The sequence below is a fragment of the Zingiber officinale genome, chromosome 3B (genome assembly GCF_018446385.1).
Source record: "Zingiber officinale cultivar Zhangliang chromosome 3B, Zo_v1.1, whole genome shotgun sequence".
In the NCBI taxonomy this organism is placed as follows: Eukaryota; Viridiplantae; Streptophyta; class Magnoliopsida; order Zingiberales; family Zingiberaceae; genus Zingiber; species Zingiber officinale.
This window is the reverse complement of record NC_055991.1, coordinates 6,129,480-6,154,525: the sequence shown is the minus strand read 5'-3', so window position 1 is coordinate 6,154,525 and position 25,046 is coordinate 6,129,480. Positions and strand designations below refer to the sequence as shown.

At 38.9% G+C, this 25,046-nt stretch overlaps 4 protein-coding genes and 1 pseudogene across 5 annotated transcripts; 3 read left to right on the top strand and 2 right to left on the bottom strand.

Annotated features, from left to right (window-relative positions):
• The first annotated feature begins 612 nt into the window (after nt 1-612).
• Nucleotides 613-4,619, top strand: LOC122055681 ((-)-kolavenyl diphosphate synthase TPS28, chloroplastic-like). 2 transcript variants are annotated; one of them, XM_042617224.1, is made up of 13 exons: nt 613-717; nt 804-1,095; nt 1,178-1,361; nt 1,427-1,641; nt 1,706-1,826; nt 1,910-2,022; nt 2,109-2,335; nt 2,419-2,534; nt 2,633-2,731; nt 2,831-3,088; nt 3,764-3,884; nt 3,972-4,142; nt 4,220-4,619. In XM_042617224.1, exons 2-13 carry the CDS (start codon nt 819-821, stop codon nt 4,427-4,429), a joined length of 2,112 nt encoding a protein of 703 aa, XP_042473158.1. In that variant the 5' UTR covers nt 613-717; nt 804-818; the 3' UTR covers nt 4,430-4,619. The 2 variants fall into 2 exon arrangements, with proteins under 2 accessions (XP_042473158.1, XP_042473157.1); XM_042617223.1 differs by having other exon boundaries at nt 626-717; nt 792-1,095.
• Nucleotides 4,620-7,132: 2,513 nt separating this feature from the next.
• LOC122055682 (calcium-dependent protein kinase 20-like) lies at nt 7,133-11,155 on the top strand. Its single transcript, XM_042617225.1, has 8 exons — nt 7,133-8,160; nt 8,612-8,735; nt 8,934-9,077; nt 9,227-9,379; nt 9,733-9,848; nt 10,039-10,206; nt 10,408-10,638; nt 10,726-11,155. Exons 1-8 carry the CDS (start codon nt 7,657-7,659, stop codon nt 10,879-10,881), a joined length of 1,596 nt encoding a protein of 531 aa, XP_042473159.1. The 5' UTR covers nt 7,133-7,656; the 3' UTR covers nt 10,882-11,155.
• Nucleotides 11,156-13,087: 1,932 nt separating this feature from the next.
• LOC122055680 (transmembrane ascorbate ferrireductase 2-like) lies at nt 13,088-16,981 on the top strand. The gene is made up of 4 exons (XM_042617222.1): nt 13,088-13,350; nt 14,571-14,619; nt 16,152-16,351; nt 16,457-16,981. Exons 1-4 carry the CDS (start codon nt 13,207-13,209, stop codon nt 16,754-16,756), a joined length of 693 nt encoding a protein of 230 aa, XP_042473156.1. The 5' UTR covers nt 13,088-13,206; the 3' UTR covers nt 16,757-16,981.
• Nucleotides 16,982-17,399: 418 nt separating this feature from the next.
• Nucleotides 17,400-20,044, bottom strand: LOC122054640 (annotated as a pseudogene).
• Nucleotides 20,045-21,132: 1,088 nt separating this feature from the next.
• LOC122055679 (transcription factor MYB86-like) lies at nt 21,133-22,367 on the bottom strand. The gene is made up of 3 exons (XM_042617221.1): nt 22,095-22,367; nt 21,880-22,009; nt 21,133-21,789 (listed from the first exon to the last, which is right to left on the bottom strand). The coding sequence occupies exons 1-3, from the start codon at nt 22,225-22,227 to the stop codon at nt 21,264-21,266; spliced, it is 789 nt and encodes a 262-aa protein (XP_042473155.1). The 5' UTR covers nt 22,228-22,367; the 3' UTR covers nt 21,133-21,263.
• Nucleotides 22,368-25,046: the final 2,679 nt, after the last annotated feature.

The window sequence follows — 25,046 nt, the reverse complement described above, 5'->3', positions numbered from 1 at the left end:
TCCCTCCCCTACATAAGCCAACGCCACCCCTCCCACCCCCCACCACCATTAACTCCTCTTCTTCTTCTCCCCCGGCCTGCCAAGGCAATGACTCCGACGATGGCCATGATGTCGGCACTGCTCCCGCCCCTGCCTCTCCTCCTGCTTCCTGCAGGTAAATTCATTCATTATTAATTCATTGAGCTTCAAAGTTGGCCTTTGAAGTCAGCCACTAGTTTGCATGGTCCATGCTCCATGCATGGGAGCCTAAAGGAGGTGCTTTGGTTGAATTGCGTGCAGGTGCGCGGGAGAAGAGCTTGAGGTCGATCAGTACTGTGAAGGTCGAGAAGAGCTTGAGAAGGCATGCATTGACCAGACCCAGCACTACTGCCGCTCCTCCTCCTCCAGGTATCGTTTGTTCGTTCGTTTAATTATCATCGAACTGAAACAGAGGAGAACAGATTGTTGTTATGACGCCCTGACAAGCCCCGCCACCTGTCGTCTACTGCGTAGATGAGGCTAAGATCTGAGGAAGAGATGAGGCAGCAGAATTCGGTTCAAGTTTCTGTGTTTGGATCATGCGTGTAAATTGTAACCGAGATTGAACGCTTTCAGGCCCACTCTGATTGAATTGAATTGAATTGAATTCACATTGCAGATTACGGTGGTGGGTTGATACAGAGAGCTTTGCCGCTTCTGGAATTGCCACAGCAGGAACATGTCTTATTGTTGGAAGAGGTAATTGGTCAATTTCGTTCATCAACGGGCTCTGCATGCTGCTTTCGCCATTGATAGATGGGTGCTAGCTGTAGTCTTTTTTGCAGAGGACGATAGGCGGGATGGTGCAAGAGGTGAAGGCGATTCTGCGGTCGATGGAGGACGGGGAGATCAGCGTCTCGGCGTACGACACGGCGTGGGTGGCGCTGGCGAGGGACCCGGGGAGGACCGACCGGCCGCTGTTTCCGAAGAGCCTCCGGTGGATCGCCAACAACCAGCTCGGAGACGGTTCTTGGGGGGACGCCGCCGTCTTCTCCGCCCACGACCGGTTGATCAACACGTTGGCCTGCGCCGTCGTGCTCGCCTCCTGGAATCTCCACCCCGACAAGTGCCTCAGAGGTAGAATGAATTACGCTCATTACTTTAACGACGCTCGTGCATCGTACGGTCGTACCTGAGTGCTATAAATGGCACGGTGCAGGGGTGGAGTACGTGAGGGAGAACATGTGGAGGCTGGAGGAGGAGGCGGCGGAGCACATGCCCATTGGCTTCGAGGTGGCGTTCCCTTCGCTGATGGACCTGGCCAAGGAGCTGGGGCTGGAGATTCCCTACTCGCACCCTTGTTTGCAAAGCATAACCGCCATGAGAGACCTTAAATTGAAGAGGTGCGAGCTACGATTACAGTGCAATGCTTGTTCGACGCTTGAGTGCTATTTCGATAATTAAACAGGATTCCGAAACAAGTGCTGCACGAGGTGCCGACCACGCTGCTGCATAGCATGGAAGGAATGGCTGGCTTGGACTGGGAGAAGCTTCTTCGCCTACAGTGCCGAGACGGCTCCTTTCTCTTTTCGCCTTCCTCCACCGCCTACGCGCTGATGCAGACGGGCGACGGCAACTGCCTCAAGTATCTCGAGCGAATCGTCCGTAGATTCGATGGAGGAGGTATGAATCCATTAATTCATCAATTCTGCCAGAAAAATTTGACCTTGGATTCAATTTGCTGCAGTGCCGAACGTGTACCCTGTCGACCTCTTCGAGCACCTGTGGGTGGTGGACCGCCTGCAACGCCTCGGCATCGCCCGCTACTTCAAGCCGGAGATCAAGGACTGCCTCGATTACGTGCACAGGTGATCGAGCTCGCTAGTTCTTGTTCCTCTCGCCAGGTGTTTGTTGGAATGCAGCAGAGTGTTGAGTTGTCCATATTTTGCAGATACTGGACGGAGGACGGCATTTGTTGGGCCAAGGACTCGCGGGTTTTCGACATCGACGACACGTCGATGGGGTTCCGCCTGCTGCGGTTGCACGGTTACCCTGTCTCCCCCGGTGAGCGAGCAGATCAAGCAGAGTGGTCGATCACTTGCCACTTTAAACGGAGTAGTCCTGTTTGATTGGTTGATTGATCCATGCAGATGTGCTGCAGCAATTCGAGAAGGACGGGGAATTCGTGTGCTTCCCAGGGCAGTCGAACCAAGCGGTGACGGGGATGTACAACCTGAACCGGGCGGCGCAAGTGGCCTTCCCCGGGGAAGAGATACTGGAGCGAGCTAAGAGCTTCTCCTATGCCTTCTTGCGAGAGAAACAAGCTGCACACCAGCTGCTCGACAAATGGATCATCACCAAGGATTTGCCCGGGGAGGTAATTGTCCAACTAAAACAGATAAATTTCAGTTTCTACTTGTGTCGAATTAGTACCATATCGTCGTTTGATCGACGGAGCAGGTGGAGTATGCTCTGGATTTCCCCTGGTACGCGAGCCTGCCTCGTGTCGAGGCAAGACTCTACTTGGAGCAGTATGGAGGGGGGAGTGATATTTGGATTGGCAAGACTCTCTACAGGTAAGCTCATCTACTGATCACAGTTCCTTACTTTAAGCTATCTACTTACTAAACTTGTTTACTTAACTGAATGATTAACTGAAAGAGTGATATGGCAGGATGCCTCTGGTGAACAATGATATGTATTTGGAGTTGGCTAAGTTGGACTTTAACCATTGCCAAGCTCACCATCAGCTGGAGTGGCTCTATCTTCAAAAGTATGTCAAATATTTCTTATTCTAATTGAGACCTGCATTGGTTCAGTTTCGTACAAGTAGTCAACCTATTCAAGTTTCAATTGTGTGGTTCCACTTAAGGTGGTACGAGGAGGCAGGCCTTGGATGGCATGGTGTGAGCAGAAGAACCCTGTTGGAGGACTTCTTCTTAGCAGCCTCTTGCATATTCGAACCCGAACGCAAGACTGAGAGGTTGGGTTGGGTTCGAACCCTGGTTTTCTCGAAGGCCATTTCAGCCTACTTTGGCAGGGACTCATGCACTGAAACTATGAGACAAGCACTGATACTGAACTTCCTCAATGCTGATGACTGCTGCAGCAATGAGCATGGCACCAACAGGTCAGTGCTAGACACCATCCCATTCAAATTTAAGAATCGAAAACTCTCGAAACTTGGCGTAGATATCAACTTGCAATGTGTGAAATGCAGTGTTTGGTTTTGGCTAAGACCAATTGTACTTCTGCTTACTGCAATTATTGAAGCTGCTCCTGCAGCAAGCGATGGTTAAGTTGCCCCTCTCAATAGATGGAGGACCATGCCTTCTTGGGGGCCAAATCAATAATAAGTTGTCGAGTTTAAGCACGTGGAATCAAACATACTGTTGATGAATCTCCCCTTCAGGATGGTCGGACTACATTAGTTTCATTGTATATAGTCTTCCTTTACATTTTGCAATAGGTTATTTTTGCAACTCAAATCCATGATAACCTCAAAATCACACGGAAACAACTTTACCATTGCACGAAGGCTCTTCTTCAAAACAACTAAATTAGCTAAATATAATCATCTTATTGTTGTCCTTGATCATCTTATTTTAAGCTCAAATCGATATGATCTAATCTCATATTATGCTTGTTAGGACGTGTGTTAGAGTCAAATCACTGTTACAGTTTGGCAATTTGTTGTCCAGGGATCAGTTAGGACCCAGAAGGACTATCGTCTTGCTCATAGTTTGAAGTTGATTTGTCTTGGTGCTTTGGCACGTTTAAAATGGTTAACGTGATGTTAATGCAGGGCAGGCAAGAGTGGGAACGGAGAGTGGCTGGCCGAGTTGCTCCAGCAACTCGTCGATGGCCTTGTGGTATTGGGTGCGGAATCTGATCGAAAGCGAATGCGCAACTACTTACTCGTAGCCGTAAGGCTCTAATGCTCTCGATTGCGCGCTTCAAACAGCTGTTTTAAATCTAGAACTACTTTGAACCTATTTGGATCATTTTGGCAGTGGATTGCGTGGTTATCGACATGGAAGAATGAAGAGCAAGGAACCGGGGTGTTACTAGTGAGGACCATCGAGGCTTGTGGAGGGCGTTTCGACTCAATTCTAGCTCAACCACACTGTGACATCTTATCCTCCATCTGTGATCGACTTTTGCAACAAAAGCTCGACCCCAAGGTACATTCCCTCCTCCAGGCAATCGACAAACAACTCCATGACAATTCGAATAATAATTCCCGCCCAAATCCTCTCAGAGCACGCACAAGGAGACACTAGAGGAGAAGATGCGAGAGCTAGCTCAGTGTGTGCTCCAGAGTACTTCTTCAGAGGAACAAGGGCTCGACTTGCACCAAACCAAACAGACATTTCTTCTTGTGGCAAAGAGCTTCTACTATGTTGCTCACTGCTCCGAGGATGTTCTCAACGATCACATCGCCAAGGTCCTCTTCCAGCCTGCGGATTAAGAATGAACTTAACTGTGCTTGGTTTAAGTTTGAATGAATTGCAAGTGTAAATAATGGAACCTTTATCTGGATAAGTTTTCATAGAATATGTGTATCTATTAGATGTTGTTGCCCGGCAGCTTCAAATGGCAGACAATTGCATGATTCAGAGAATAATGAAGATATTCCGGCGGATTCGATGGGTGCGTATGGCTGGTCGTGTCCTCTTGTTTTCTAATTGATAATTTTTTGCATTATTGAGCTTAAAACTTGTGGTTGAGTTTGAGAGTGTCGTGTCCGCGGGAATGACGATGCGTCCTCTCGCAGTGTGGATTCTCGAGCCGACTTGCTGGAGGGAGATGACGACAAAGAGAGGGTGTAGGAATGTGTCATTATCATTTCCAATGGAGAGATAGAGGTTTTATCGATCATCAAAATAAATTGAAAAATATTCACAATATATATATATTAACTAGAGTTTTTAGATCATCTCTAACTCACATGACCAAATTTGATGTAATTTTCACACTAAATGGTGTAATTTCAGCACCAAACACTATTTCAACTCCAATCCATCCACACCATATCATACTAAACAGGAATATTCTTTAGTATGTTCTATTATTCTTTTTAATTTTTTACATGTATGCATATCAACAATTTTAATATTTTATTGTATTATGTTTATGAAATTAGTGATAATTTTATAAATGTAATTATAATTAAAATATATTAAATAAAATTAAAATAATAAATTTAATAAATTAAATATTTATAAATATACATAATAAAATTTAAATATGTTATTAAATACACTTAATTTAAATTTATAATAAATTATAATTACATTTAATTATACTATAAATAAAGATAAAGAAAATAATAATTATTAATTAATTACATTTGATTTTATAATAATATAATAAAATTTTTAAAAAATTCTCTCCATCACCAAATATGGTGATGTGAATAGTGCAACATCATATTTGGTATTTCACTATTCACATCATCATATTTGGTGTGAGATTTGGTATATGGGTTGGAGTAATTTGGTGTTAAATTTACACCAAATTTGATGATTTGGTGATGGGTTGGAGATGCCCTTAGGTCAATTGTCTATTACAGAAAATGTTAGAAATGTGAATGAAATAAAAGAATGGAGAAGACTAGAGTCTATTATGTATGAGTTTTTAGTCCTACATTAGAGTCTTTTAACTTTATTATTAGCTTAAATTGGCACATGCATTAATATTATGAACAAATGTATAGAGAGACTCTCTCTCACGCATAGATAAGTAGTAGATGTAAATTTAGGGTTCAGATTATAGTGACCCAAGTTAACTCGTGTGTGAGTACGACTTATGTGCGTTGAATGTCAGACCAATTGAAGCAAAAATAAAATGTTAGCAAAGAGATTATGCTCCACTTTGTTTCCCCCTTTCTCCCTATTGTGCATTTGCTCGGTAGACCTACTCATGATAGCATTCGGGTATCCTTTCATTTTGCCATGCATCCGCTCGGTAGACCTACCAATGATAGCATTGGGGTATCCTCACATTTCGCCGCGACTAGAAGTACAGACGATCCAAGAAAACCTCAAAACATAGCAGCAGGTGATTTGGACAACTTGTGTCCCAACTCTAGATCCACTCAGGAGAACTCATTTTGACTCAGCAACACTTGATAGTCGGGTGACATTCTAACTTCAACCTTGTCAAAATCAACTCCGCTGGCAGCTTAAAATTATTTGCTCAGACATTCAATAGGTAAGACTAATAGACTAATTTAATCTTGTAATTTTAAATTCAATTATTTTTTCCAAAAATCTCCCGTAACAATTGTTCAATAGAAAATTCATCCTACAGTAAGACTCCATCCTTGAATCTTAAATGTTTGTTAAATTGAGAGGACCCCTTAGCCTACGCTGCACAGCTGCCGCCAGGTGAGAACGGGCTCATTGTCCCATTTAGTCATGCCGCCTAGACTGGGGATGAGCCATATTGGCCTGGCCCAACTCACGGATAGGGGCTTAATTGCTTATTGGGCTGTGCTATCTTGGCCCGATTGGTATCTCTATACGAAGGTCATTTATAAAATTTATTTTAAAAAATGTGTACGTAAGTCTGGTTCGGTCTATTCTAAATTTTATTTTTAAAATTATTTAAACAGATTAACTACTGTCTTATAAATAGTCAACTGATATTAATGCTCAGCTCGACTATAACAAAAAATTAATTAATTCTATAACGAATGGAATTAATTACTTTTTGTTGATGGTTCAATGCTCACTGGCAATATCAATATTAATGCCCCCTTTTTGAATTTTCTGTTTTACCCCCCAAAAAAAGCTTTACTAACACATAAATATTAAGAAACCGAAAGAAAAGTGTTGTTTTACCCTTGCAATTTATTTATTTTTAAATCTTTTAGAGTTCACCAGCCTCCCTTGAACGTTTCTAAACTAAGCATCTACTTTTTTATTCCAAGTCAACTCTATACAAAAAAAAAAAAAAAAAAGAGTTCATATCTGAGAAATAGAATTAGTCAAAGTATAATCTTCTAGAAATGGCATTTTAGTCAAAATAGCAAATTTTAAGCATTCGTCAAAGTTTTTTTTCATTGAGAAAAAAAATGGATTTATTTGATATCGATTGATTAATCTAAGAAAGAAAAAACAAAACTTTGAGATTATAAGGAGGGCAGCAAGGAGATGAGATAAAGGCGTGAAAAAGATTGCATTTTTATTTTATTATTGTCTTCTTCTCTCTTCCTTTCTCCTCCCCGTCTTCCCATTGCGATGAGAAGCGAGGAGAGATAGAGAGAGAGAGAGAGAGGTGGTCAAAGGGGGAACAGTAGGTAGAACCGGTCGTGGTGGTCCTTTCTCCATCTCCCACCTGCCCAACCTTCACAGCTCGTCCTTAATTCCTCCCCAAAGTTCGCAAACTTTCTCCAAGTTCGCATCTTCCGGAAACTTTCAAGTGTTGCAATCCATTTTTACTGCTTGTTCCAGTGATTCCCGCGTTCGGCGCCCTTTTTGGGTCCCGGCGATGGCGACAAATTCGTCCCGAGTTCTATAAAGCGACTTCCTCTTCATCCCCTGGCTTATTTTGTTGAGATTTGACGCAAAGATCGTATCTTGCTTTTGCCTTTGTTGAATCCGCTGATTTGTTCGGAAAAGGCCAATTTTTTGGCTCCGTCCTTGAAGGAAAAGCTTCAAAGAATTCGGATCTTTAGGCTGCGGAATCGCGATGGGAAACTGCTGTGGCGCTCCTGCGGATCCGGAGAAGAAGGGGGCACGGAGAAAGAAGAAGGAGAAGAAGCCGAATCCGTTCTCGATCGAATACAACCGCGGGCCAACCCCTACCCTCGTCGTCCTCAAGAACCCCACCGGCCGCAATATCGGCAGCCGGTACAAGCTCGGGCAGGAGCTCGGCCGCGGCGAGTTCGGCGTCACCTACCTCTGCACCGATACGGCCACGGGCGAGCGCTTCGCCTGCAAGTCCATCTCCAAGAAAAAGCTGCGCACCGCGGTGGACGTCGAGGACGTGCGGAGGGAGGTGGAGATCATGAGGCACTTGCCGAACCACCCCCACGTGGTCAGCCTCAAGGACACGTACGAGGACGACGCCGCTGTCCACCTCGTCATGGAGCTCTGCGAGGGAGGTGAGCTCTTTGATCGGATCGTCGCCAGGGGGCATTACACTGAACGCGCGGCCGCCGGAATCATGCGTACCATCATTGAAGTCATTCAGGTTAGTTCTCTGCATTCATGGTATAAATTACACACTCAAGATTCTCACTTTAAGATCATGTTGTATTTTGCTTGGCATCTGAATCTTCGAAGGAAACTGCTATGAAACTTTTCATGTTGTAGTTTTAGATAAACAATACATTTTCAGACCAATTTTGTTAACTATCCCAGCACAATAAAAGCATAGAACAGTTTCCACATTGACAAATGAACATAGCTTCAACTAATAGTTGTCATACTTCAATTAATAGTTTCCTTTTTGTTCATAGTGGCACCTCCATGTCTCCATGTTCTTGATATTGGGATAGTTTTATTGTTACTCCTGGATTGGGATTATCGTTCCTACTCTGGTGTAGTTTGTCGTGTTGGCATTGAGCGAACGGTGCTGGTTGCCGCATTCCATGTGATTGTGGAGTACACTAATTTGTTTTGTTTTCATCATATCTTTCCAGGAGTGCCACAAGAATGGAGTTATGCACCGGGATCTTAAACCTGAGAACTTCTTGTTTGGGAACAAAAGGGAAAATGCCCCATTGAAGACGATTGACTTCGGGTTGTCTGTGTTTTTCAGACCTGGTAATTCGATTGCAGGATGTTTCTTTTTCAGTTGGTCTTCTTACATGTTATCTAAGTTGTTAAAAGTAAAGATTCATATGATTCTTACTTTAGTTGATGCCCACTTTCTACCTACAATTACTCATGGAAAAGGTGGTCTTAATATTACAAGCTAGCTAGTTAGTTTCTGAATTGTAATAGTCTTCCTTTCGATCCCAGGTGAGCGCTTTAACGAAATTGTCGGCAGTCCTTATTATATGGCACCAGAGGTTCTAAAGCGAAATTATGGACCTGAAGTTGATGTCTGGAGTGCAGGTGTTATCTTATACATCCTTCTTTGTGGGGTGCCTCCATTTTGGGCAGGTATTTTTCATTCATAGGATAATAAAACCATTTTAGACTTCCAACTGTATATCACTCAATTATAATTTCTTGCAAGTCCATCCAAACCGAGATGTTTGCATCTGGCATGCTTCTAAGAACCAGTCGTGTAATTCCTTGTTTCAATGCAGAAACTGAACAAGGTGTTGCCCAAGCAATTCTTCGTTCTAACGTAGATTTTAAAAGAGAACCATGGCCAAAGGTTTCTGATAGCGCTAAAGACCTCGTGAGGCATATGCTTGAGCCGGATCCTAAGAAGAGGTTGACTGCTCAGCAAGTTCTTGGTAACTCTTGGCTCCTTGATACCTTTTCTCAGTTCTTGGCACTTCTAAAACTTGTATCTTGGATCTGTTTTCATGTAGCTATATTTCTAATACTATGTTTTTCTTATGTGAAACTATCAATTTATCATTTTCTCTCTCAAGTGGATGGTTAGTAATGAGCCATGCCAGTATCTCATACAAGTCGAGATGGCAAATAATTCATTCTTCATAAAGAGATTTATTTATAGTTTTGCTTGTTTCTTTGCATATCATGCATGCTTTGTAAGAGCAAGAGAAGTTTATCCTGATTTCTTCGGTTTGTTCTATAGAATGTACTTAATCTATGAACTCAAATTGTATATCTGATGTTGCAGATCATACATGGCTGCAGAATGCAAGTAGAGCTCCTAATGTTAATCTGGGTGAAACTGTACGAGCAAGAATGCAGCAGTTCTCTGGGATGAACAAGCTTAAAAAGAAAGCTCTACGGGTAAGAGATAGAATTAAGTGTCCATGTTTTCATGGACCATAGTGCAACACTGTTAAGGGCATTTAACTGTTGATTTTGGTTGTCTGCAAGAATGAGAGTTTTGTCGATTTGTGAGTTATGTCTATGATACATACAGTTATCCACACGCGAGAATAAATCAACCGCTGACACAATTGGCTCTTTCTTACAGATTGTGGCTGAATATCTCTCTGTCGAGGAAGTTGCAGACATAAAGGAAATGTTTGAGAAGTTGGACATCAATCAAAATGGAAAAATAACCTTTGAGGAGTTGAAACTTGGTTTGCATAAACTTGGTCACCAAATTTCTGATTCAGACGTGCAGATATTAATGGAAGCAGTAAGTACTCAATCGAGCATCTTATCGATGTTATTTGTGTTATTGTGAAATCCTTAACCACCATGTTTACACAAATGCAAAATCATGTCCCTTTGTGTTGTTATATTAGTGCAGCTATTTTTTTCCGTCCCGATAAACCTCCTCTCCTATTCTTTTAGTTGTAAGATAATTTAAGGGGTCATTGCAACTAATTTTGTACAGGCTGATGTCGATGGAAGTGGCACCCTAAACTACGGAGAATTTGCTGCTTTATCGATCCACTTGCGCAAGATTGGAAACGATGAACACCTGCACAAAGCATTTTCACACTTTGATCAGAACAAGAGTGGATACATAGAAATTGAAGAACTCAGCGATTCCTTGGTCGACGACTTGGGTCCAAACCGCGAAGAAGTTATCAACGCTATCATTCAGGACGTAGACACAGACAAGGTGGGATGTCATAATCTTTCACTTCACAAGTTCGCTGCACTGGCAATTGTAACAATGTCAGCTGACATCGGACCTCTTTCGTCGCAGGATGGAAGAATAAGCTACGAGGAATTCGCAGCAATGATGAAAGCCGGCACGGATTGGAGGAAAGCATCGAGGCAATACTCGAGGGAGCGGTTCAGTAACCTCAGCTCTAAGCTGATGAAGGATGGATCTCTGCAGCTGATAAGCGGGGCCAGATAAAACTGAAACAAGAACAAGCACAAAACTACATATTTCTAGAATTGTTGATCCTTCCATTTTCCTTGTGGCTTTGCAACATTCTTTCGAGCTGTACTTCTCTTTGCCGACCCGACCGACCGACGACACCGATGTAAAATTTACGAGGAACATAGAAGTAAGGTATTCGCTATTCGCTGTGTACATAAAGGTATTCTCTCCACTTCCTGTGTGACTGAAACAAAGTTTCTAATTCGTGTGTATCTTTAAATTTGTTAAGCAAGCAAGTTGTTTCCAATCCTCTGTTTTGTTTACCATTCTCCTACGCAGCTGTGGTGCTACATTAGTCAATGGCTGAGAAAAACAATAACAAGGTTTGGCATGGCACGTCTGAGATTGCGACCGTTTACCTTTATGATATTGTCATTCATTGTTGACTTGAGGGCGGCCTTTGAAAGTCAACGTGGAGGTGGGTTGTCGTGCTGGCGGGGTTGTTGAATGTTGAAGGTAGCGTGTCTATCGGGTCAACACAACATTTTCTAATGGACACGAAGAAGGCATGTCACTTGTAGTAATTGCAATGATGTGATTATTGCCCAACTAGAGGTACAAACTATTGAAGAGGCTATCAATTGAGTAGGATGTAAGAAGCAAGATGGGTAATTAAGTCCATCAGTACACACCGTTGTCCGTGTTATGATCGAGAGAATTTGACAGTTACCGCAGCCGTGCCCCTTTCGGGTGGAAAAGTCTCTGAGTTAAGTGGTAAAAAGTGATTTGTTCGATTCTAGTGTTCTAAATTCGTCTCTAGTTTAATATAGAAAAATTAAATCAGGAAAGATTATTAATTATTAGTACAAGTGGATAAAATATGAAAAAGATATGCAGAACAACTACACTACACTGATCAAACAACTCCAACTCTTTAAAATAATGACAATATCAATTAATCTCATTAATTATTTTTGAAGATGATCAATTTGATCTTAAAAAATATTTCACTGATTGTCAGAATAAATTAAAAAATACTCATTTTTATTCTATTATATCTTGTGATGACATAAGTCTTGATCTCTCGGCGATTATAAAGGTTATCATTAGAGTTTAATATATATTTTAAATTTTTTATTTAAGTTTTTATTAATCGGCATAGATATCCCGTGCCATTTTAAAAATAATATATATATATATATATAACCTCTTTATTGGGTTTTACTTTGCTAATAAAGGTGCCAAAGCAATTCCAGACGTCGGATAGGGTTGAAGGCTCGATCTGTATCCGCCAGAGTGTCAAAAATAAATTTGACTTATCAATTCGATCTGGACCGAAATTAACTCGGAAAAAAAATTTAGGTTTCGATTGGATTTGATTGATCCGTGTTGACCTGAATTAAGTGATAATAATAATAATAATAATTATAATAATAATACCCGAACCTATCCAATTAACTGAAATTAACACCTTACTCTAGACGATCCATTTCTTCCTTGGTCCAGTTGGCCCGGTCTGGTCCGTCCAAATGACATTTCTCTTACCAAAATTTTCAACTCAAACCCGGTTCTATTTAAAACCCGCTTTTTACTTAAAAGAAATAATCATTTTTTTATTTATCCAAAAGAGCATCATAATTTTAAAACTACTTAAAAAAAATATAAAAATAATATTATTCCCTTTCTATTATTTCTGTCAACCTCCTAAATCCCTTCTTCTCTAATCATTTTCTAATACATCCCCTCTCTCCAAAATTAAAAAAGGGTCTTATATATTTCTATATCAAGTCTACTGTTGAACCTGATATGATCTCATATCAAACCATCGACATATTAGGTTCACCGTTGGACTAGATATGATCCCATATTAAGTTCATAGTGGACCTGATATTTTCATATATCAAACTTACTCTTGATCTGATATGGTCCAATATCAAATTTAGCATGAATCTGATATTTTTCATATCATACACAACATGATATTTTCCATATCAGACTCATAATGAGTCAGATATTTTGTCATATTGGTCTGGTATTTTTTATATTAGATTACGCTAGATCTAACATTGAATTATATTAAGTTAATGTATTAAAAAAAATAACGTGAGATTTAAGAGGTTGAGAGAAAGGATAAAATGAGAATAATATTATTTTTAATATTTTTTTTTAGTAATTTTGAAATTAGAGTGTTTCTTTTGATCAAAATAAGAAGACATTGGCCGATCCTTTTCCTAACAAGCCGCTTTGGAAACCAACCATCACTTGACTTGCTCTTTCGCTTCCCTTTTGAGGACAAATCGAATCGATCCTTCCTCTTTTTCTACAGTTCAGAATCAGATCGGAGGAAGAAGCGGAAAGATGGTCTCTCCGGCGGTGCGATTCTCCATCATTCCTCTAATTCGGGGCGGCGCTGCCGCTGTCACCGTGCTCGTCCTCGTCTGGGCCGTCCACTTCCGGGGAGGATTGGCTCTCATCTCCGAGAACAAAGACCTTATTTTCAATGTAATCTTGCTCTTTCTCGTTCCAATGATATCGCTTGTTCGAACTTCATCGGTTACAACATAGATCACATTTTAGATCAATTGTAGGCGATGCATCATGCATGCCCTCTGGACTACTGCTTTCTACTTGGTTTTAAAATAGTTTTTGGTACTAAGGCTGGTTGACAGTAGACGTTAAGTACTAAACACTATGATGAAGTGGCCATTTAATGTAATGGCTTTAAACCATGGTAGAATATTATTTTTCATTAGTATCTTATTATAGATGATGTATTCTGTTAACCCACAGCTCACCGTAAGGAACTAAATTTGGGTGTTACAACTAAAGTAACCTCGAGATTGGAATTTGCATATTTTTCTAAACCATTTATGTTTTACTACATGTTGTGGTGGATGTTGTCGCATGGACCACTGAGGAGGGATCATAAACCATTTACTTTTTGTGTCTCATGTTGTAGCGAATTTTATTGCATCGAGCTTAAAGGAGAGATGAAATGCCATTTATATTTTGTGCCACATGATGTAGTGGGTCTGATTGCATAGCTCAATGGAAGGATAATATTCATGCAAATAATCCCAAATAATTAGGGCAAACAATGCATGAAGATGTTGTGGTAGTGGATCTTATTTTGTATGGTTGGGCTAATAAAAGTTTTGGATCTGAGGTTCATGTATCAACATCATACCAATTTGGGGAAATCGTCAAATCCTACAGCTCAGGATTATTGCGAATCAGATGACAGCTGACCCAAAATTGTATGACGTAGAGCTTGTTGTCAAATTGTGCTGTACAAAGTAGTACGTATTTCCCTATGAAAGTATATTGAAGTTTAAAACTCTCGTGAACCCTTCATCTATTTATTGGATAGTTTAGAAAAGGGTAGTGATCATATTTATGAATGGATCCACGGTAACAATTTCAGCAAAATGGCTTTTGTGATGATACTGTGTTTTGTTTTCCTCCTTTGCTTAGTTGATACTAACAAGAAAAGAGAATCTGCTTAAGTGACTTTGGTTGACATGTGGTTTTACTTTTACATAATTTTTCTGTATGCATTTCTTATCAACAATCTAACACTAGTAAGCCATGCAAGTGAAAGACTACTGCTGGAAACTGCATCTTCTCTGAATGTAGCATAGACAATCTAAAACTGCATCTGACTACTACAAACTGCATCTGCACTATTACCAAGTAGACAATCTGATACAGTTTTCATTTAGGTGCATCCTGTGTTGATGGTGATTGGCTTCATACATCTAAATACCGAAGGTACCACCTTTCTGGTTAACTGGTAATTCAAAATATCAAACTTGTATGTAGCATTCATGTATTTTATTGGAAATTGCTTTTTTTTTCTTCTAGCTGTTTAAAGTTTTCATCTTTTCTAATAAGGGCAGTTGTTGAGTTGAGTATGTTTAATCATGGTACAATTTAAGTGGTGTAGAAAGACAATTCTGTCACAAATACTGTTAATGATGTATGCACAGCAATAAGTGGATTTAGCAGTATATTATGTAAACTATCTCATGGAAATTGCACTTCACTTCATTAGCCATTAGGAATAGAGATAGATGCAATCCCATGGTATTTCTTGCAGGATATATAACGGATGCAAAATTATTTGTGGATGGGGTCTCTAGCCCATTAGGATGATGATGAACCATTAACAGTATATGTCAATTTCTTTTCACCTTGTCTACACTTTGCTTGCTGAGGAGAGCGATGTGCTAGGTGCATCATATTCAGTTTACCTTCTATAGTCGTGTTGAAGTGCACATGAACACCACTCTTTACCATAGAAAGGGAAGTACAAGACTTATGTCCATTGTATGTGTCCAAACATCTTCATATACTGGTAATTTGTAGTTTGCATTAATCTTGTTGCTTGTAATTAGTGACGTTGCATTTTCTATTTTTTTGCAATTAGTCGTTATTCATGTTGCTGTTCATTGTGCCATATTTAATTTTGTCTTTGTTACCTTATCCTTATTCATCATAACTTTCCCGTGTAGACTTTCTGCTCTTGTTACTGCAAGATTAAGTGGAATCTAATTTAGGCTTGGGTGGGTGAAGATTTGGCCATTGATAGTTTATCATTAGTATTATCATTTATTTGTCATTAAAAATGCAAATCTGTATTTTTATAATGCAATTTGGATTCTTCTTAGGATTTCTCTTTGCAAAAAACTTTTACACATGCTCTTTGGAAAGTATGGTTGGGCAAGCAGGTATGAGGACAAATTGTTGCGCGTTGTGGCGACCAACCTGGGTCATGACAAAATAGCTTGCTATTTCATGTTGGTTGTTTGACATTTACTGGTTGAATTCTAAGATGCTTTAAATCTTCGCCTTTTAGTTAATATTTTCCCTTTTATAATCAAATTCTTCATTTTGGATGTCCATTTTTCTGGATAGCTGTACTCAGAGAATAGTGCCATTGTCCCCTTTAATTTTTCTAGCATATCTGAGAGTGTCAATATATCAATGGAAATGATGAATAATATATGTTATTCCTCCTCAGAATGGTTGGCCAAATTACTGATGAAAACTAAAATGGACTGAGGCATTGTGTGCATATTATTTGAATCTCTATGACATGAATCGCTGATGGTCATTATTTTGTTTTCCTTTCAATATTTTCTTGCAACACATTGAATTCTGCCAGTATACTTCAATATTCTCAAATGATCCAACTAATGTTATCATTATCATCATTAGAGTTTTCATTGGTGAATAATGAATATTTGAATTGTCTCAATTCTATTTTGTTGCAGTACTGAGTGACTTCTGTTAAATGACAGCTATACTAGCATTCAAGACAATGCCGGGAACTAAAAGCTTCAAAAAAACAGTACATCTTTCTATTCAATTTCTTGGTTTATGCCTGGGGTTAATTGGTGCATGGGCTGCTCTGAAGTTTCACAATGACAAGGGCATTGATAACTTCTACAGCCTGCATTCGTGGTTGGGCATTGCATGTCTTCTACTATTTTCCATTCAGGTAAACTCGATGATCCAGCATTTCCAACCACAACTGATGAATGTTGTCATATAAAGGGCTCCTCTGCTGCCTCCATCAAGTGATTTTAACTTTGCTCTTGTACAGTGGGCTGTAGGCTTTGCTACGTTTTGGTATTCTGGTGGCTCAAGAAATAGCAGAGTGACGCTGCTTCCTTGGCATGTGTTTTTTGGGGCATACATCTATGCTCTTATTGTAGTCACAGCAACAACGGGCCTCCTTGAAAAGGCTACTTTTCTTCAGACTAACAAGACGATCTCGCGCTATTCAAACGAGGCTTTTTTAATCAACTTTTTAGGCATTTTCCTTGTACTTCTTGGTGGTCTTGTTATTCTCCTGATTATTACACCACAATCTCCGGCAACTGTCCTGCAGAGGAAACTCTGACTTCGAATTACTCATTTTATTCTGGACGGTCCATGATGATTCCTTCCAGGAATTATACTTGCACATCATTACTGTGAGCTTGGTCTGTGCGAGTTTAGAAATCTGAATTATCTTCACTTTTTTTTTTCTTCCGTTGTTTCTAATCTGGTTGTTTGATTTTATCTGTCCTGAGACTATGTAGTTTCATTTTCTGAGAAAACAATTGAACTATGGCTTTTTATCAAAGTGATGTTTGATTTGTGGATTCTGATGGTGCAGAAATTAATGGATTGTTCTCAAAATCAGGTTTGGTACAAATCTCAGAATTTTTAATTCTAGAAACCATTTTGTTGTGGAAATATATTTGGCTGATGGTATTTGTCACAATTATGTCATATTGATGGAATTTATGAGCTATAGTTGAAACGATCTGAAGTGAGATTAGAAGGTACAAATTACTGGTGATTTTTTTCTCACGGATACTGGTAAAAAAAATGGCCTCAAAGAGGTGGCATTTATGATAGCACCCATCAACCATTATATAATCTTAATGCGCTGTTACATAATTAACTTTGGCTTAGTTGAGTACCAAATGAATTTTATCGGTACATATTCTCAACCTCTGACTGCATTAGTCTTCATCTATATTTGTTGTAGCAATGTTTTAAGCAAGTACAATTGTTTCTACAGATGCTGCTGCAAGAACTAGTTCTAACTTTTCTCCATCCTGCCATATCTCAGGTAATGCTTCCCTTAAATTATGAATGCTCTCTAGTGCAAGATCAGCACAAGGTACTAACATTAAGCTGTATGCGTTTGGCAATCAAATAGTGAGATTGGTATTTGGGAACTTATATATGCTAATTTAAGGTCCAGTGCATGCCTTGAAAGTGTGAAATATAATTGAGATAAAATCTTCTTTTTCTCCTTGAATCTCCAAATACATATATTTTTGTTAACTTTCTTTGTGTATAGGTTTTTGAATGATTAATAATCTTCTTTCAAGAATCCTTCATGTTGGGTTTATGGGATTATATTGACAATTACGGTTTTCTTGGACTGTCATTAAAGAAGATCTTGGTACCCAAAACAACAAGAAAAATTAGTACATGTCAAGTTAGATTGAATCAAGAACAATCTTCCAACTAAAATTTACTGTTCTATTCCGATTGACATTTGCGATCCTAATAGCGGTTTCAATGACTTCTAATGATGGCATGCAGGGTATTCTTCCTCTTAAATTTGAGTTGCTTAAGCCACTCTCAGCACTGTCACTGTTTGATACATCATCTATCGAGATGGTGTTGCTTTCACCAGGAACATTTTGATCTGGTTTTGGGTTAAGTGTCTAAAGTATATAACACCATCAAAGCAATCTTCAAGGTTGTCGCAGACCTGAGAATGTTGGCTGTGAGCCTCTATGTGCACTTCTTCGATTTACTCTAACGGCCGGTGGAAAATTTCCGTGGGGCCGGGCCGAACGCCCCAGGTTCAACGTTATCTAACCCGGTTAATCATTTTTCAAGGCCAAGCCTACTAAGAACTTTGGCAACATGAACTTTATCTGCATTCGTAAAGATCTGTTAAAAAAAAAAAGGAATCATTTGCACATAAGATCATGATTCCCTTAAACTTAAAAAATCATAATTTGCTTATCTATGAACTTTTTCCTTGCTATTGTTCTTTGTGGCTTTGAGAATAGATTTCTCAATACAGGATCAGATTTCAGATCAGTGTCTCATCTGGCAATCTTCCATTAATATTAGCACGGAATTCATCATTGTCAAATTCATTAACTAATTCCTATACAAAAAAAAAAGGGAAAAAAATCTGATCAGAAGTTTATTGGTACCTTAAAACCAGCCATTGTAGTTCCAGATTCTTTGTACAAGTCCAGGTACATTTTAGGAACTTGGCTTTCTTCTATTTAAAGATGGTGCATCATGTAATCTATAGTTAAGAAAATCAATCCAACTTTGAGATCTGAGGGCATGTTATATGCATTGAAACCAAACATGAAAGGGCTATCAATGCATTTCCTTCAACGTTCTTGCGGTAAACCAAGTTAAGACTAGAGGCTAAGGGATACAAGGTATCATTAAAATCTGAAAATTATGGATTCGATCCAAGTTCTTATAAATAAATGGGTTAGGATGTATAACTGATGTGGCGGATATATAAGGGGCTCCCACGTAGGATCAAAAAGTCAATCTTCCGATTAATATGGCAGTCAAGTTTAAGGTAGGTCGACCCGAGTGAATAGCCGATTGGGACACCAGAAACCACCATTTGATCGGCAATGCTATGCTATGTCCTCTCACTCAGCTCACAGGATCAAGGGACTCTGCTCCCTTACATCCTCCCGATCGGCAGGCTCTGTTCTCCTACATCCTCCCAATCAGTTCACAGGATCACAGGACTCTGCTCTCCTACATCAAGGATCACAAGGCTTTGTATAGCAAAGATACACGGATTTGACATATCTCTTACGTTGATATGACAATTAATGTAGGAATTACAAAGGTATTATAGAAGGGTCCTGTTCCTACATATGCAAGTACGTCTTTTGCTTCGCACACATCTTACATTCTTCTATTACCATCCATCTTCCACATTTTCTCCATCTCACTGACTTGAATGTCGGAGTGGCTGCGCCAAAGACCCTTGGCTTACTAACACTCCTTCCTCCTCCACCTTATGATCTTGAAAGTCTTCTTACAGTCAACTTCAAAGTCATCTCGTTGATGATCCCCCTTTTTATCCTTCAAGATTTTCTTGTAGTCAACTTGAAAGCTATCTCACCGGTGGTCTAGCTTTCGTCGATTTCATACGTGATCAATAACTATTGGTCAACTCTTTCTCTTACCAAGGCATTCGTACTTAGGGCATCTCCAATAGTTAAAGCTTTGAATGAGCTTTTTTGAAGATTTCAATATGCCACATCAACATTATAAAAACTCGTTGAAATATTCCTAATGGTTAAAGTTCTAAGTGAGCTTTTTTGTAATTCTCTCCACATGTAATTGCATGGCTCATGCACATTAATTCTCTCCATAAGTGGACTTATTATTAATTATTTATAAAATGAAACATTATAAAACATTATGGCAATCATTGACATTAATTATTAGCTCTATGTTTAAGAGAAAAAAAGTAGGTTTGAAAACTCAAACCTGCTCTTAAATTAAAAACCTCAAACCTTATATACACAACCATAAAAGCTCTTCTTGGTGAGGTTTTTCAATTTTACAAACCTCTAATAAAGCTTGCATTGGAGATGCTCTTAGCTTCCCTCATATCTGTCTCCATTCTCAGATTTTTATTAGTTCCAAGAATATAATAACAAGAACTACCTCAGGCAAGATGAAACCCTCAACAAATACTATCAAATCTTGTACAATAATAAAAAAAAATTACATAAAAAGACAATAACGAAATTCCATGTAAATTGTTGTTACCTTGGAAGAAAATGAGTGGTTGGATGGTTGAAGTGATGAACTAGGAAGCAGAGATATGATATGTTGCACACCCATCGTTATTTTTTAAAAAAAAAAATTCACTTTCTTTAGCCTAAATACTATACCCTAATCCCTTAAAAAAATTAGGTGTTCACGGATAGGTGTGCAACGTAACATTTCCACTAGGAAGCATATTTATAAATATGAAGGTACAGATATTGCTGATGTGGGATGACAATTTTAATTATTCCAGTGTGATATTTGGGCAGCACACTTTCTTTTAATCCTTAATGCTTTCCTACAAAGACCCAAATAATCACTATGGGAGAGAACAATTTATAGAGTTGGAAAACACTTTTTTTTTTCTTTAATTGAAGTTGGCGAAAAACTGATTTAGTCAGAAATTTTATGTCGATTCAGTTTGAGCTCAATGTGTTCCAGTTTCTGGATAATTACTTGAACTGCTCTGATTCTGAAAACATTGTTAAAAAGTAATCATTTATGATGTTGTTATTCATCCGTCTGATGGTTTTATTCTAATATTTGGACTAACTTCACAAACCCAAGCTGACAGTTGTTGGATGAACTGAATAGGGTGCACATCTTGGATGGATTGCTCAGGACTTGTGAATTGTGGTTCATCAATAAGCCAGAGAGTAGGACGAGTAGGACAAGCTGAACGGGTTAGATATATCATTTTAAGAATAGGTGGAAGTTCTTAGATAAAATTCTTGCATGTTCAGTAATTATTTTACTATTATGATTTGTATAAATGTACTTCTTGCTCATTGATCCTTCTTCAAACCACTATCACATGTAACCTCACATGCCCACCATACAAACTTCATTAACCTTTGGAGTTAACTGCAGTCCTCTCTGAAAGACTCCAAACATTTTAAATTTCTAGCTTAAATCTCTACGAGCATGTGAATTCAAAACTAGAAATAAAGTGAACAATCTTTATTTGATATTTTTTGTCACCAAGTGTGTACAGCACAGGAAACCAATCAGTGCACAAAGGGCTAACAGTGAATCATTCTCTCACCCAGACCTTGCAAATACAGAAATTTTTATGAATCAGTGCAATTACTCAGCACAGAAGAGAGGAGATCTGTCCTGATGTCACAAAGTGGAGCTTGTATTGAGCCAGAGAAGGAAAAGGTCCCTTCGAGGTTCTCTGGCCACCTGAGCTCCTCACTCTCATCCTTGTAGAGCAGCATATCTGGCCAAGTGAGGATGCCACTGTCAAAAGAGAAGGAGTTGCTGCTGCTCATGCTACTGCTACTGATAGAATGACAAACTCGCATAACATCGTCAATCGAAGTGGACATGTTTGGATGTGGAGTTGATGGAAAGGAGTAAGCCTCCGGGAGTACTTGGTCCAGGAAGAAAGCTTTGGCCATAGTCGGCACAAATTCCCTCTCACTTGATTGCCTATCCGACACTAGTGAAGAAGCTGAGTTGGAGTTGTCGAAAGGTTTGTGTGTGTTTGGGTCAATGCCACTCTGCCTCAGCTTCTTCCTGAGAAAAGAGTTCCAGTAGTTCTTGATCTCGTTGTCCGTCCTACCGGGCAAGCGTGCTGCGATCTGTGACCACCTGAAGGACCAAGATCTCAAGAGCATTAGTGAGGTCGATTCTAGGGGGGGCAAAATTTTAAAGTGAGAACTAATTGTTGGTTGCATCTACTTGTTCCCGAGTGCAGCATGTAGCTCGACTATGAGCTCCTCGTCCTCGGCCGAGAACATGCCTCGTTTGAGGTCAGGCCTCAGGTAGTTTATCCACCTCAACCTGCAGCTCTTGCCACACCTCTGCAGACCTGCAAATTGTTGCCGAGGCACAACAATGGCTCACAAATTTTCCTTTGCAGCAATGGCAATTGATGCAATTGAGCAACTGTTTACCTGCTAGTTTAGGAACAGAGCTCCAACAGCCATGGCCGTACTTTATCACGTGCTCGGTCAGCTTCGCGTCTTCATCCGGAGACCACAGGCCCTTCCTTAGCTTCTGCTCATGGCAGCACGGGTGCCTGCCCATTGCTAAGGTGTGGGAATGTAGCAGTGCTTGAACTGAGCTTAAGAAGAAGCGAAAGATGTTACAATCAACTGGATGCCTTCAAAATCAGATTGTCCTCTTCTTCTCCTCCCCCTCCTCTCCTTCCACACCTTGATTTAGATTTAAAGAGAGGAGAGGAGAGAAAGAGTTGGGCCATCCATATCTATCTTTCGGGATGCTGCCATGGTGGGTCTGCTAGTTTTATATATATATAGCACTGAAGTTTTTTGAATGATTTGCTAATTGACACATGCGTAGGCCAATGACCGTGTAACATATGCACAGACAGTTGATCCATCTACATTTGAATGTGAAAGCCCCCCGAACCTTTGTCCAAAAGCCTTCTTGATTTATCTCGCTTAACTCTAAATCAAGCAATTGTTAATTATATATATATATAGGAATAGTCAAGAAAAACTACTTGTCTAATTTGTAGTACCTTCAATCTAATCTCCTTTGCTTAGACATCTCTTACAGTTTCGTCTCTAATTTGTTCAGGTGAGTTAATTTGATTGTTATCTGAAGCTATATAAGTACTCAATTGCTAGATCGATGCTCACTTACCATGGCTCTCTTGTTATCTTGATGCACTTTTGGTTAAGTACATATTGTGCACTTTGGAAATGCTAATATCACCTTCTAGTATTTGTGTAGGCAGAAGCTTGAGGGTATTCACAAAAGAGAAAAGGACTTTGAACCTAGAAGGGTAAGACTTAATGGAGTCGGACTGGACTACAATGAAAGGTGAGGTACACGATGGCAACATATACGATCATATTAATACTGCCAAAATAAGTAGGTAGTTAAGGAGGCATTTCCCCTTAAATGCATGATCACTCTTGACAGTTCTCTTTGAACAGAAAGAATAGGACATACATGTTCTTACTAAAAATGTTATAATATTTTCTTTCATTTGTTTTCTAATTAATTTGAGTCCCATGAGAATTCTGATTCGTAAGAAAATCTAAGAAGAAATAATTAAGCTGACAAAAAAATATGGAATTTATGTCCTGTCATTTCTTTGCTTAAGTGAAAGGAATATTTTGAAAATGGAGCTAGAGATGAACATGGGTGTTGGTTCCATTCATGGTGCATTTGGTGGATGCATAATAAAATTGGCATTGTATAATATAGTATTAATTTGTTGAATTATTAAAGATAATATTGTATTAGGCCAAGGTTAACTAAGAGATACCCTTGATCTAAGACCTCATTAATTTTTTCCTTCCATGGTGTCTTTCAAAGTCTCTCTTATCCTATTTTCTTTCATGAGATACCCTTTGAAGTTTGTTTAACTAATATTACATCTGTTTTATTACACTCCTTTGTCACCTTGAAAATTTTATGTTATTATTTTCTTTCAGAGCACCTCTGGCCGATGTGCCGCGACATGTGGAAGGTATGCTTCACCAACTTATTACCCTTTAAATAGTGTTTCTTTACCTCTCTGTCTTTAAGCTGAAGATGGACACAGATAAAAAGACATAGTTTTCGCTAAATCATAGGGCATATCTTATCATTTGGCTTCTACACTAGTTGCTCTTTCTATGATTGGGTCAGTCTCTACTCTCTCCCATCCCATTATCGAGACATTGATTGACTCACTCTAGCTACAAAAACCCTACTGATGGAGTCATCAGAAAGCTGTACAATATAATACACACATAGCTGGTCCTGGTCTGTGAATCCACCATCTATTGCTGTCCCTCTTGTAAGCAAGTTGGCATAAAATATAGAAACAGTGCAGTGATTTTGGCCCTCACGCATAGATGGTCCTCCTCTTAGGGAAGCATGCAAATTAACTTGGGTCCCTGCCCTTCTCTCTGCATCAAACTGTCACAATCATCAACTTGCACGTTAAGTATAATTATAAATGTCATGCATGACATTATTGCTGTTTGTATATGTTTCCTCCTTTGGGATTTAGTGCATGCAGCAAATTTTTTTAACAATATTTAATAGTTTCAATAATAATAATAATTTTTTAAAAAATTCTTGTAAAAAAATTTGTGACAAATTTTATATATTTTTTTTTGTTACTAATATGTCTTCGCCAAAAATTTACAACGAATAATATTTTATAACAAAACTTATTGTAAATTAGCAACTAATTTTACAACGAAAAATAAATTTTGTTGTAATTTTGCAAAAAAAAAAAAAAAAAAATAGTGACAGATTTTGCTTAAAACAATTGTGGCAAATTTTGTAGTAAAAATTATTTTCGTCAAATATGTGATGAAAATAATTTTTGTTGTAAAATCTATGATGAGAATATTTTTCATCTTAGATTTGCAATGGAAATTGTTTTTGTCGTCAAATCTATAACGAAATTTTTTTTCGTCACAGATTTGGTGATAAAAATATTTTCGTTGTAGGTTTTGTAACGAAAATATTTTTTTCCTGACAAAAGTAGTTGCAAATGTTTCAATAAATTTATTTTCATTGTAAAATTTGTCGCAAACGTTCAAATTTGTGACACATCAAGACTCGTGATGAATTTATTTTTGTTATAAAATTAATTGCAAACTTAACATTTTTTGTAACAAAATTTGCGACGGGCATCAATGACAAATCTGTAACTTTTGGACGGATATATGTTTCACTAGCTATTTAGATCAATTTTCCTTATATAACCTATTTTTATACTACACATCTAACTTCATCGACAACTAACCGTCCAATCATCATCAACATTAAATTTATAATGTTATGATGTATGTACTAATCAATCGAACTAACTATTCAATAAGATCAATAAACTAAGATTTTCACGATAAATCATCATAGTAGTCAACAAAAGT

What these genes read in the sequence shown, in the direction of transcription:
- LOC122055681 (XM_042617224.1), top strand. Translation starts at nt 819, where the DNA reads ATGGTGCAAGAGGTGAAGGCGATTCTGCGGTCGATGGAGGACGGGGAG. An exon ending in AGAGACCTTAAATTGAAGAG is followed by an intron (nt 1,362 to 1,426) that starts GTGCGAGCTACG and finishes ATAATTAAACAG; the next exon opens with GATTCCGAAACAAGTGCTGC. An exon ending in TGCCTCGATTACGTGCACAG is followed by an intron (nt 1,827 to 1,909) that starts GTGATCGAGCTC and finishes CATATTTTGCAG; the next exon opens with ATACTGGACGGAGGACGGCA.
- LOC122055682 (XM_042617225.1), top strand. Translation starts at nt 7,657, where the DNA reads ATGGGAAACTGCTGTGGCGCTCCTGCGGATCCGGAGAAGAAGGGGGCA. An exon ending in GACTGCTCAGCAAGTTCTTG is followed by an intron (nt 9,380 to 9,732) that starts GTAACTCTTGGC and finishes CTGATGTTGCAG; the next exon opens with ATCATACATGGCTGCAGAAT. An exon ending in TGCAGATATTAATGGAAGCA is followed by an intron (nt 10,207 to 10,407) that starts GTAAGTACTCAA and finishes AATTTTGTACAG; the next exon opens with GCTGATGTCGATGGAAGTGG.
- LOC122055680 (XM_042617222.1), top strand. Translation starts at nt 13,207, where the DNA reads ATGGTCTCTCCGGCGGTGCGATTCTCCATCATTCCTCTAATTCGGGGC. An exon ending in CATACATCTAAATACCGAAG is followed by an intron (nt 14,620 to 16,151) that starts GTACCACCTTTC and finishes GTTAAATGACAG; the next exon opens with CTATACTAGCATTCAAGACA. An exon ending in TTCTACTATTTTCCATTCAG is followed by an intron (nt 16,352 to 16,456) that starts GTAAACTCGATG and finishes GCTCTTGTACAG; the next exon opens with TGGGCTGTAGGCTTTGCTAC.
- LOC122055679 (XM_042617221.1), bottom strand. Translation starts at nt 22,227, where the DNA reads ATGGGCAGGCACCCGTGCTGCCATGAGCAGAAGCTAAGGAAGGGCCTG. An exon ending in CTCTGTTCCTAAACTAGCAG is followed by an intron (nt 22,010 to 22,094) that starts GTAAACAGTTGC and finishes AACAATTTGCAG; the next exon opens with GTCTGCAGAGGTGTGGCAAG. An exon ending in CATGCTGCACTCGGGAACAA is followed by an intron (nt 21,790 to 21,879) that starts GTAGATGCAACC and finishes TTGGTCCTTCAG; the next exon opens with GTGGTCACAGATCGCAGCAC.